The sequence below is a fragment of the Patagioenas fasciata genome, chromosome 1 (genome assembly GCF_037038585.1).
Source record: "Patagioenas fasciata isolate bPatFas1 chromosome 1, bPatFas1.hap1, whole genome shotgun sequence".
NCBI lineage: Eukaryota > Metazoa > Chordata > Aves > Columbiformes > Columbidae > Patagioenas > Patagioenas fasciata.
The window spans coordinates 178,418,975-178,432,505 of record NC_092520.1 but is presented as its reverse complement, the minus strand read 5'-3'; the positions used below and the strand labels follow the sequence as shown (position 1 = coordinate 178,432,505).

Here is a 13,531-nt window from a genome sequence, read left to right as displayed (position 1 = left end):
TAAAATTCATTTGGATAGAAAAGGATTTGGGAATCTGGCAGGTGATCAAAACCCTCGCTGGTCAGAATAATTAATACAAACCATGAATACATAAACATGACAGTTTTACACAACAATACTTAGTACACACTTACATTTAGTGAAGTAGTGACTGTCACTCGGATACTTTACCTTACTCTTGTGACACAATTCAACAAGATTATAACTAATCAAATGGAGGGCAGGAGAGTCAGAAAAGAGCTTTCAGAAAAGTTAAAGAAACACACTTGGGAGCAAAAGACCCCAGAAGCACAATTTGCCTAAAAAAAAGGGAGGATTAAATGGTGATTTTGTAATGAAGCACCTATAAGGGACGAAGAGAATTTTTATGAAAAGCAACTCTTCATCATAAATAAGATGAAGCTGAAACCACAATTGCTCAGGCTAGAAATAAAAGCAGTGAGGCTAATTAACCACAAAAAGGCTGCAATGGGTTTTGTATCACTGGCAGCCTTAAATAGATTGAACGCCTCTCTGGAATACAATTCAAATGCAAGTTGAAGCATAAGTAAATTCAGGGAAGTTTTATGTTTAGTTTAGATGGACACCATGGACTATTCTGGCCCATAAACTCCATTTCAATTCACAATGAAAACAGCAAACCCTGAAAGGATGAGCTCTTCCTTCTTACCACAACCAAATGACTAGTTTGTAATGATGCTAGAATTAACATGTGGTCTTACAGTTCCTATACAAACCAGTCATATCTAACTCTTTTTTTTCTATACTACGAAGCAAGAATTTGCATCTGTCTGCCCACGTACCAGGAACGTGATGAGGAACACACACAAGCACTGAAGTCTCTTTCCCTCTTTTTGATTCTAACCAGTGTGATGAAGCTATTAAACAAACAAGTAAAGAAACAACCCTTTATCCACATGAAACGGTTTAAACCACTTTATATTGGTAAAATGGAAATGCAATTTTGTAAAAAGAAAAAAATACACTTTGATGTGAAAGTCAAGGTTTACAGTCAGAACTAGTATCTTTGACCCGCTGATACAGCTGAAAAGAAGAGGCAAGATATTATCTGGATCTGGGATAGCATATTTCGGTGTGTTTTTATCTTGGTAAATGATATATTATTTCCTATGCCCTGAATTTAAAAATCACTGCAGAAACTGAATGGGAGATTTAAAAAAAAAAAAAAAAAAAACAAAAAAAAACAAAAAAACCACACCACACCAGGAAGATATACATATAATTCCTTTAAAGAGGTGTTGGAAAATACATCAGAAACATAATTTAAAAAAAATAAAGTTAATTATGTAGAGCTGTAAGATAAAAAGAATCTATCAACTGCAAAAAGACCCAAGTAGGCAAATGATAAAAAATTATCCTCAGCTTCTCAGGTTAGCAAATTACTCAGACCTTAAAGGAACATGCTTGGATTTCTTTTGCTGTATTAGTTGTATGCGTCTGCCTACAGCACTGTGGGACATCGGACTTTTCAAAGACAGCAATGCCCTGGTGGGTCAGATTAACACTCCTTCTAGTTCTGCTCTACGTTGGAAAGTAAGAAAATGAGGTCCTGTTTGGAGAGAGAACGAGAGTCTGCCTGCTTTGCCAAGTCCAGTACCGCCACATTAGGGGGTACCACGTTCCCCAGTCTTTGTAATATTTACATATGAATATCTTGCCAATTAATTCATTCAGTCCTTTCTGAATCCACTGACTCAGTCTGAATCCACACATTTACTGTTTACTCTTCCTCTCTGGTGATACTGGATTGCGGAGGATTGTCTTGATTGAATGATGAAGAAATCAGTTATTTTTGCTCCAATACAGGACTGATAACAGTATAGATAAGACTGTCAAATAGGTTTCCACTCAAGAGAAAAAGATACTGCTTGAAATTTTTTTAATACATTTCCTCACTTCTGAACAGACTGGAGAACCTGAGCATCCTCATGAATCTTCTTCTCATGTAATTTCCATTTCTCAGAAGACACCCCCCTTCCTCCCCTCTCAAAACCCAGCTGTGCTATCCTGTGGAAATGCAGTGGATTTCAAGAATTCAATATCAAGCTTTAGCTTCACAGTTTCCTAAGACAACAAAGAACCTCTGGTAGTTTTAATGGGCTGTTCTACCCCACAAGGGACAGTCAAAGTCCAGTTTCACAAAAGAGTTTACAACTTCCGCAGAGATTATTTGGATTGATGAGTCTTGTATTCAGCCAGGAATGTGCTGTGATCAGGTACAGTCACAGGGTTACAGACCTCCCTGTGCTTGTCACTTCTTGCCATGACTTTAAAGAGCACATGGCTTTCTTCCCTCTTCCAAACTCACCCAGCCTGTCCAGCTTCTCTTTTAGAGACTAGGTCTCCATACTTCTCAAGCCGACTCCTGACTGTCTTTGTTCGCTTTTTCCTAGTTTCTCTCTCCTCACATGGCCTCTACAGCCTGCTCCCTCTCCCAACTGAAGCCTTTAAAGGAGAATAAATTTTTCAACACACATCACCAACACTTTGATTAAAATGAATGAAACCAACCATCATGGGGATGTTCTTCCCTTTGTGGAGTTCAGAGAGCATGCCAAAGGTGTGCAGGAAAACAACCAGGAGATGGGACTTGCAACCCAAGGAGATTCTCTGATCCTTCCCAGCCTATTTCAGGTCCTAAGCACCACTGAGAAACCCTGTGGTGCCCCAGTGACAGCAAGGCAGGCGTGAGGGACCTGTGCTTCAAACTAACCAATGGCCAGTGGAGTACATGCACATATACACACTGCAAGCACATTTGCTGAATTCAGAACAATTCACTCAAAATTGCCATCTCTGCTCCAAAACGTGTGTAGTGCAAGGGCTAAATAGCTGAGACGGTTTTTTGAAATGATGTTATAGTTACTATATGGGGTTTCACCCTCATCATACTACATATAACTGTTTTTGCTGGTAAAAACTGCAGCTGGAATAATTTAATACATTGTATTTTGAAGGGCTGAAGTCTGGTAAAATTATATGCAACTAAGTCCAAATATCCATAGATGAAGGTGTTTGGTACTATCAGCAACAAATCCCGCTATTGGCTGTGCCCATAATCAACTCTAATATCGAGGTGAAAAGCGTTTAAAGATATTTAACTTTTTGGACCTCATATCTGTCAGATATTTGAAAAGGTGCATGTTCCTAATGTACAGTATTGCCTTCAATGCATTTTCTTTCTCATTTATGATAAAATGAATTACATTAGATTGTTCTCTATTTTAATCCTCTTCAGTATTAAAAAGCACTAGCACGGTAGCAGATCTGTAAAGAAAACATATAAATACATCATCAGCAATCTCATTTAGGTAAGAACTTAATAGGCTTTTTTTATTTTCTACAAGAGCCAAATTTCTTTTTGCTTTATCTGTGTATGAAACGTTTACACGAATGACAGACATGAAGTCATTCCAACAAAGTTATTTTGGTGGAAGGGAGGGAGAGCAAGGAAGAAATCTTACTTCTTTCAGTACTAAATATGTAAAAGCAAATTCAGGGATTTCTACAGTTGATGGGAAGGAAAAGACATGTAGCTCTGCAGACGCTTCACAGACCATTTGATAAATCTCCAGCAGGTTAAACAAACACACAGGGAAGACTGTAAATGATACGGCAACTGCAGCTTCTCATCAAACATGAAAATCAGCAAATGACTTTGCAGATGTAATAAACATTTCAAGTGTAGAAAAGCTTACTAGCCTGTGATCTATATTTCACAGGTCAAAACACTTGCTTCTGCTAGGAAATCACCCAAGATAGATACCACAATAACTGTGACTGCAGAGGTTATTGCTAATGGATTTCTAAATGTTAAAAATCTCTTCGGTGGCAAATCTGAGCATTTTGTGCTGAATTTAAAAAGTACACAGTAAAAGTAAGTGTCTGTGAGACAAATGCAAATCGAGGGAAAAAGGGCTTTTGTAGAAGCGCACTTCAACTTCCTAACCCAGCATTTGCTGACATACATACTATTTTCAGGTTTTACTTCTGCAATGAATTCTTTTTTCCACAATGAGAACTATGAAGGAGGCAGGGGACGATTTTGTGGCAGGTTTCCTTGGGCAAATCATGCTCTTAATCTGCAGAACCAGTTAGTCAGTGAAGATGGTTTCATATTTTGGTAGGGAATGAAGGATTATGGCAAAAAAGCAGAGCATCTGTGCAAACAGAGCGCTTACAAAACCTGAGGGAGGCTGAAGCCAAAGGCAAGGCAGGTTTCTTTTGATGAGGCTGGAAAAGGTGACTCAAGGCTGCACAAGTTAAGCAACAACACTTGAGAAGGTGGCTGCCCTGTAGCAAATGATGCAAAGGGGGCTGCAGCAGTTAGCAGCACTCTGCCAAAAAATAACCGGACCATTTACATCTTCTGCGGTTTTACTTGACACAGGAGTCTGAAGGAACCGGAGCAAGTTAACCACAAGCACGAGAACAGCTGTTTTCAACACTCACTGTCTTGCCAATGCCACATTAATCACAAAGGAAAACACAACTGGCATGGAGGTGTGTTTGCACACAGGTAAACATCTGCCCACCAGGGATGGATCATCTGTCTGTCCCGTCTGTCAGTCACTGTGAACCTGGCTCAGATGTTAACAGCTGAGCTACAACAGTAACCTGAGAGCCATCTTCCTTCCTAAGCAGTGTCATTTAATGAAGCTTGTATCCTTGAATCACATCAGAAGTATATCTATTTTTTTAATCCATGTGGATTTTTTTCAGTGCCTCCTATCTCCCCATATTACTTTCTATATTTCTCCCTTATTTCTGAGATCATCTTGTAAAAGAAAAATAATGCATTCTATCTAGTCTAGTATTACAGCATGCCATACACACCTTTTCCTCAGTCAAACTGTAGCACAGCACACACAAACATTAAATTCAGCTAACGTGATTTTATATTGGCAACTCAAGCACATCGTAACTGGATCACGTGTTCTGTCTCTAACTGTAATCTATACTGGATCCTGGAATTATGTACATTTTGTTATTTTCTTATTTCTTCAAAATTTTTGCTTGTTTTCATACAGCAATATCTTTTTGTTTTCAGGATTAAACAGACATTTTTGCATGTTACAAAAAGCCCAAAATCATAGTGAAGAAAGCAGAGTGGCCTTTAAAATTCTCCAGCTTCCAGCTGACCTACATTCAAATTCATTAGTTGTGGGCAGCAGACAAACCCCTCAGGAAAGCCACATTTGGTGCAGCCTGAGACAGAATACAAACATTTGCTGCACAGCAGGGTGTGGGTCAAGAAGGGGGAAAAGAAGTCTACTTTTGTAAACAGCTAAATAGCACCTGTATGTGTTCAGAGCCAATGATCAGAAGAAAACTGCCTTAACTGCTATGTAGTGACATATACATTGTGTAATTAAACACTTCAGAGCCTGGAAATTCCTAGGACATTAATTATTATTTTTATTACAATAATTTAGTATTTCATGACTTCTCATAGGAATATTTTGTGTCCTAAGCAATTACTGAGGATACTACATCATACGGTAATTATTTTTTTAGTATCAGCTCTGTAAATATTATCCTTGCAAGGCATTTTAAGCTTCTCTGATTTGCGTGTGCTCCCTTTTAGCTCAGTAGTTCAAAATTCAGCCTACCCTAAAATTATGTTTAACACTTCATTTTTGCATTAAAATTCTGTTACCAAACTTCTCCAAAACGAGGCTGTAAAACTGCTAATGACAGCAATACCAGAGCTGGAGCCACTGCAGAGGATGCGCTCAGGGCTGTACATTGACTCTGTTTTCCCTCCACTTTGACGGGCTAGCCCTGTTTTTGAGATCAAACACTGCGCTGAAATAGGAAACCTGTATTATAGCAGGCTTCAAAGAATCAGGTAGTGTGAAAAGAAAGTGAAGTATTCATGCATGTACAAAGGAGCTGAAAAATCTGGTCACTTTAATTTCAGACTTCAAAGTCTTGACAATTTTCCTTCAGAGCAGAGTGACCTATTTTTACAACTGACCTGCTAGTACATCCCTGAAATGACATACAAAACTTGCAAATGACAAATAATAATGGTTAGAGAGAAAAACAGGCTCCCCATGGTGGAGAAAATGTTAAGGGACTGGTTTATAACATCTGGTTTTGGTCCTTCCTGCTCTTCTCCTGCTCTTGCATCTGCTCTCACCATAAATACCAACAATTTGCCTATTCAGCAGATCAGGTATCACTGAGGAGTTGAAGGTGGCTGGAATGAGATTTGGGAAGCTGTAAGGGCTCCTGTGGGTCTCCTGCTCTTGCATCTGCTCTCACCATAAATACCAACAATTTGCCTATTCAGCAGATCAGGTATCACTGAGGAGTTGAAGGTGGCTGGAATGAGATTTGGGAAGCTGTAAGGGCTCCTGTGGGTCCCTGGGACCTGCACAGCTGGAGCACAAGGGTTATGCGGGGGATAAAACAACAATGGATTCAAGACAACATGATGAGGGACAAGATTCCAAGTACCCTTTGCTAGTCGTGTTGAGCAGGGCAGAACACAGGTGTCTGTGTTATTGTTCTGCCCCAGAGAAGAGGAAATTTCCTCTGTTCAAGGAGCTATTCCCACTATGTCTCCTTTTTTATTTGGCGCTGGTTCTTTGAATGAGAATTGACTTAGGAGAGCGACAGCGACATGGCTGCAATCCTCTCAGCTAAAGTAAATCTCTGATGATTCAAATAGCTGTCCCAGGCTGCAGTTTGCATTATAGGTTTTTTAAGCCCTAGACCACCTTTGGGCAATAAAATTTCACATTTCTAGAAGTCTCCCATAGTGTAGGTGTCTGAGTCAGTAGATGCAAGAAGTAAAAAGTAAGTATGGATTTTTTAAAATGTCAAATAGATCAGGTACAAATTAGTTTTTCCCTAAAAAAAAAAAACAGCCTTTCAACCCAACCAAAACTATCTGCAGAATTTAACTGCAACTTATTAATGATTTCACCCAACAAAAATAAAATATTAAGAAGCAGAAACATTTCTGCTCTTCAAAATCTGGGGCGGTTTTGTCTACTCTTCTTTTTTAATGAGAGTTGATACTACTTTTAAGACCAACAAAAAGCACTTGCAAAATTGGAGTAAAACAAAAACGAAATTTTCGTTGCGACATATATGAAGTATTTTAATCAGTCTCAAAGTTAGGGTGTCTTTTTTTTTTTGTTTGTTTCAGGGAGGATTTATTTTTATGCTTGTGTCAGGTCATTTGTTACCCCTTTTATTGCCTCAGTTTTCAGTGACTGAATTGAAAATAGACAAATAAATAAATGAACAATTTGCATCGACAGATTTCCCCATGTTGTTAAAACAGATAAGAGGTCATTGGTTTTTAGTCTGGAAAGCATGGGAGCAGCTATGCAGCACCTCCCTATTCAGCACAGCACTGAGAACATTTAAGCGCATGTTAAAGTCTCCTTGATTTCAAAGTGCCTCTTTAACAGCATCATCAGCTTTTGATGCTGTATCAGTACTGCTGGAATATTTGATGCCCTTTTTAATGCTTCTGTAGGAATAAGCAACAACAGAAATGACACTTTTGACTCAAGTACTATTGACCTAATGCTCCCCTTGCTTCGGAGCACCGTCAAGCCAGGAGAAAACCTCAGCCCAGGAACTCAATGGGAAACACAGCCATCAAAACCTAGGGATTCAAGGGGTGAGCTAACAAGTGAGTATCAATTACAGTATTTTTAAATGACAGACGTTTTTAACTCTATTTACATTTAAGAAGTTCCAACTGTAAAGCTGAATAATGTTTCTAAGAATCATGTATATAGAACTGCACACCTACACATCTGCAAAATTAAGTCCAGGTTTCAAACTGTAATTATATTAATGTATATAATTTTAATTAACTATGATTTCAGCAATTCTGCAAACCCCTTTGAAAGGATCGGTTGCTTGTTGATTTTATGCTATGTGAAGACATGATAAATATGACATGTAGTCTCATCCCATGAATAATACATTCTGCATCTTAAGCAAGTGAGTTCTGCTCCAGAGAGATGCTTAATCCATTCCCTGCTTCTGGGGATGAAAGGAATTAAACTCAGTGCACTGATTTCACAGTATGTGCTCATTTGACTTTAATTATAAAATGATTATTTCAACTTTTTTCCTGTAAAATAAACCAAGCCTGAGCTTCATGTAACCTCTATAGAATTAGATTACTTTTCTGTGCATTCAGTCATCGCTCGTCAATACTGCACTTTCAATACAGTTTCACATGGAAGGATAAAAACAACCTCTTGGGGTTTACAGTTGGTATAGTAGTTTCAGGCCTCACAGCAACAAAATATCCTCTTTTTGATATCTGGCCAAATGTAGGAGCACTGGAATCCTTCAAAGAGAATTCAAATGGCATGAAAAGGAACTTTCACCAGGCCCAGGGAAATGACACTATCCCACAGCACGCTGGAAGATTTACATCGTGCATCCTGGATATATATTTTTCCACAGACTGTTCAAACCTGTGCAAGGCTCAGTAAAAGACCATTTAAATTGCTAAAAACCAGAAGTTTGCTCTTGGCTGACTCAATGGCCAGAGCATTCCTTGGGAATAGGACATCTGCTGTCCATGTCTCAAGAACAACCGAGCGTCAAGCGGATGAGACAGCTATACTGTCAAAGGCACAGCCATGCATCAGGCTTGAAAAGACAGCACTTCAGGAATGTGATGTTTTATGAGCCATACCGTCTGGGGGGAATAGAAATGAACACTTTCCATACAGTGTATGCTCTCTGTGTGAGGATGACTGACAGCAGCTCCAGCTGACATCTCTCCATCAAGGTCTAGAAGAATTTACCAGGTTCGCTGTATCGCATATTCCAATTCAAAAGCAATTTGGAGCTGACCTACACACTGTCAGAAGCCAGATCCTGCCCCCAGGCAAAACTGGCTGTATTACTTCCAGTTAATGCTACTGGTTAATACTATGAGTATACCCCAACTGCCAAGCTGACTAGCTGGAATGTGTCTGCATCTACATCAAGACTAAACCATCATGTGGATAAACTGTCCACAGACAAGTAATAATAGCTGCTATTTACAAGGTGCTATTATAGCTTACACGGGAAACGTGGGGTCAAATTCTTTAAGTGTCCAAGTGATATAAAAGTTTACGGGTTATTTTCAGAAATCTCAGTCAACTCCTAAATGTTCAGGTTACTCCTCAAAACACTGCCTACTTTTACAAAGGTGTCTATGTATCTAAACTTACAATATCCACTGTGCTAGAATGTGAATTTGTCAGGGTATGAACAAGTTTCAATTATTATTTTTTTTTTAATATCAAACCAGCTCAATCTCATTTATCTTTGGGGGCTCCTAAATTCTAGGGATGCAACAATGTGTCAAGATAAATGTCTTCACTACACTGAACGCTGAAGAACATAAGCTTACATCAGTTTTTTCAGAACACCTGAAATGAAACAGAGTACATCTCACCAAACACTTCTAAGTATTATCTCTCTGAACAAACTGTGACTCAAGCACAACACACAGGAAAGATTTATCTGCAATGATCTCAAAAACTCCAGAATATGCACCAACTTTTTCTATAATTCAAAATAAGCGGTTGTGACAACTATTCAGCACTTGAAATTCTTAATCTTATCAAATCATCTAAAGAAAAATTGCACTGCTTCAACTTCTATCAAACCATCTCTTTAAAGAACAAAACTGAAAGTCATCAAGAGTTCATAAAATGTCATTTGAAAACATGAACTTCAGTCTGTATTAGGACTTTGGCATAAGTGTTTTGTATATACAGTAACTACAACATAAGTGACAATTACTAAGTTCACAGTGAAAAAATACAAAATATTTTTTTCTAAAGTAGATATTTAGTACACTAAATATTAGTGACCTATGAGCTAAAGCATTACCCAAAGAGGTTCCCATACATAAGTCTTAATTCGTTTTGAAGAACAATGAATCTTGATTTGTATTGACTTACAAAAATCATCTGGTTGGTGTTTGTATAATTCAAGACTTTCTCATAACAATAACTGCAGACTGGACACTGTAGTCATGTCATTTCACAGTGGTTATGATCTTTATGATTATACCATAAAAATAACAATCTGTAAATCACTAGGATGCTTTAAACAGACAAAAATGTTCATTATGAACAAGAGTAAATCATCCAACTCTCATACCAACATGCACATAAAACATCCATAAAACAAGTACTTTGTTCAGAAACACCACAGTTACTAGGATGAGATCTGAGCCTGGCAGTGGTAAAGGTCTGAGCTCCATCCTCTGTATCCATAGCCTTCTGTGGGATGTGTGACTTTGTTCAATAATAAGGCCATAGAGTGCAGAAAATATTAACATTAGTCATTAGAAGGTGGGTGACATGACCTTACAGCTTCTGATTTCTACTGCAAAAAGTCTTCCCTTTGAGTCAGAGGTTACTGTGCTTGAAGTGAAAATGGCAACATCAGTTATTCTGCCTGTGTACAACCTTTGTCAGTATTCATTTGTTTTCGTTAAAAGATCCCTCAAATTCTACTTGAGGTGAAAATCCCGTTAGAGAGCTGAATAATATGTCTAAAACTTGCTTTTCACAGGCACATTTTGCAGACTTTTTTGAAGTAATTAAGAGACACATTGGTTTGAAGATCACATACGTTAACCATTGGTCCAGTTTTGTGTGACAGGATGACAGAGAAGACAAGGATGCGCATACACGTGGCAGAAAATCACGTGAAGATGAGAGAGTGTTGCTCTGTTATAAATATTTCTGAGCCTGTCTGATCAGCAGCGGAAAATATGAGCCAATCTCCCTACACCATTGAAACCAGATATCAAAGAACAGATTTCATGGGGCTGAAAACATGCAAGCCTCTGATGAAAAGGTTCTTGTGATCAATGTATGAAATCTGCTGCAAAAGACAGAGGGATGTTCTTCATAGCAAAAGCCCAAGGTAACCTAACCATGGGAACTGCTTACGGCTCCCATAGAACCTTCCTTATAAAGCTGCTTGGTAGTAACTGTAATTCATTTGCTTTTTATAACTAGTTTAATTTTAATTAGTATCACCTTGCTGTTCACAAACAAGTTCAGTGTTATAAAAAGCAAAGCAAGTCTTACCTGGAATACTCTGTCTCCTCATAGACAGTGCTCCATCAGGTGGCTTTGCCTGGTTTGCAGATTTTGTGTAAGGACTCTCATCTAAACAGAAACAAGCAACACTTCCAGTTACTGTTAAATATAATGTTAAAACCAAGGTAATTTTAACCCAAATACTGTGTGAACTATTATTGCAGAGCACAAGAGCTGCTATGAGCTAGACAAGGATGGGTATTTCTGAATGCTGACTCAATGTTCAATGTCACATTTAGATTTGATGTCAAAGACTCTGAACAGCAGAGCTGAAAAGAATGGGGTAAAACTCAAATTAGAGATTAACGCTTAGTTTCTGCCAGGTTTGATATACAAAGGCCTGTTCGGTTTTAACAGAGCCATAGAAACTTTCCTTTTCCTCATGTCAAGAAGCTTTGCATGTCAAAGACTGGAGCGAGAGAGGTACCAGCCTGTTCAGGAGTAAAAGGCTTCCAGAAACTTTTGAATATTCCGGTTGTAAAGATGAACACCTTTTCCTTTGGGATCTGCCAGTGGGTGGTTCCTTTTCTGTCATAATGATTGATTGGGGAAAACATCAGAAAGCTGTTGCCAAATAGGCCAGGTGCATTTATGCTTGAAGAATGGCACTGTGACAGTCTGTGTCTAAATAGGAGGCTATGTGGAACACCTACTGATCAACCTCGGTGCATAAGAGACCACGAATGGTGACACGAGCAGATGAGTCATCAATTAAGGCAGCATTAGGCAAAAAGTGAGTCACTCCCACATCCCCCTTAAGAGCAGAATGATGGCAGGGAAAAAAATCAACTATATTGTAGCTTTAAAAAGGACAAGCTACTAGGTCAAGAAAGAAATGTGAATAAAATATAAGAAATAATTGAATGCATTTTATTACTTCAATCAAAAGAAAGGAATCAGAAGAAATTAAGGTTCTGTCTTGCTTATCATTTAATCGAGTGCTCAGATGCTTGAAAGTATTACCAAATTTGCATATTTTCCCTTCAGGTTGCAAAGGACCGATGCATTGACAGCACGTGCATGAATACGTGCTTAGATACAGATCAATGAGTAAAGGAATCAAAGACCATGTTATCTAGTATAGCATTCTCAGATCAAGTAGAACCATATGAACATTTTCTGGAGGTTCAGTTTTTCTTTTCAGCTAACACTCTCGACATTATAAGTCTTCTTTGCTGATTACACTATTTACGTCTTGCAAAGTCTCAAACTCCTTTATAAACCTGCATCAAAGAAAGCAGTCTGTTTTTATTCAAGTGAGCGAAGAGTTTGGTCAGCATAATTTAATTTAAAACCAGGTCTCAGAAAGAAGTGACTAGAAGAGCTGGCTGGCTTATAAAACCAGAACCTCTACAATGAACTCTGCTACTGTTAGGTGGATGTAGCAACAAAAAAACTAAATAAACTAAAAAAAGAAAAAAAAAAAAAAAAAAAAGATTGTTGTATAGCCAAGCACCTTGATGAAAACACAACAAGTAATGAAGAACATATATTGGTACAATACCTCAAGAGCCAACATAATTGTTTTTTCTACAGTGAAATGAACTCACACTGCTTTAGGACTACATTGTTACAAGGAGAAAGATAACAGGCTTGACTATACTGTATGCTAGTACAAACTCCAAGAAAATAAAGCTGTCAGCTACAGGAAATACAGAAGCATGAAGAAATATTAACACAGAACCAGCTACGTGATTTAAGAAAAAGGTAGACATGTAAACCTTTATTCTATTTGAGGAAAGTGAAAAAGTTAACATTGTTGCATATGCAGGATAAACATCCTCTCATTAAAGGAAAAAAAAAATGAACTAGAGTTTCTGAAGGAAGTAGGATTATCTTTTTCCTTTCATAGAAGAGGCACCACTGAGCTCGAACTCAAGACAAGGCTCCCCCAACAGCCTTGCTAACTCATACCAATACCATAAAACCAGAGCTCATCAATAACATGTGGCTTACACATCCCATCTGTCATTACTTGTTTGCAGGTGCTGAACATGACAGTAGATAGTGTGAGACACGCATTTTTCTATTAAAAAGTCAGCAGGAAACATAATACGATTTCTCAGGAGCCGATGGATGGTGATGACTTTTGGGTCCTATTTTAACGTAAGCCCTACCTATGAAAAATCTATCAATTTACAGAACAAACCAGTCCTTGCTTTGTCAGACTTAGTACATATGAATTCTTTTCATTTGATCAGACGGAGAGGGCAAAAAGGAAAGAAGAATTTCTACAACCAGACCCTTTCACTGAATCTTTGTAACTGAGCAAATGAGTAAATCAGCTATGATCTCTTGCTGGAATAGGATTTCTCCAGTATCGCACTGCACCGCGAGTACTTGCAGTTTTCCTGAGGTTCAGGAGAAAGGACAAGCCTGCAAACCTTTCTTGTCAATGGCACCAATGA

General features: G+C 38.3%; 1 protein-coding gene across 16 annotated transcripts in view; it reads right to left on the bottom strand.

Annotated features, from left to right (window-relative positions):
- Nucleotides 1–13,531, bottom strand: part of GRIP1 (glutamate receptor interacting protein 1) — a 327,070-nt gene that overhangs the window by 97,391 nt on the left and 216,148 nt on the right. For 14 of the 16 annotated variants that reach the window (XR_011736585.1, XR_011736587.1, XM_071802423.1 and 11 more), the window contains exon 2: nucleotides 11,112–11,192. The exons of the other annotated variants lie outside the window; for them this stretch is intronic. Coding sequence is in view for 12 of the 14 variants with exons in the window: in XM_071802423.1 (XP_071658524.1) it covers nucleotides 11,112–11,192 (81 nt within the window). In the remaining 2 variants the exon portion in view is untranslated. The remainder of the gene's footprint in view (nucleotides 1–11,111; nucleotides 11,193–13,531) is intronic. 16 annotated transcript variants of the gene reach the window in all.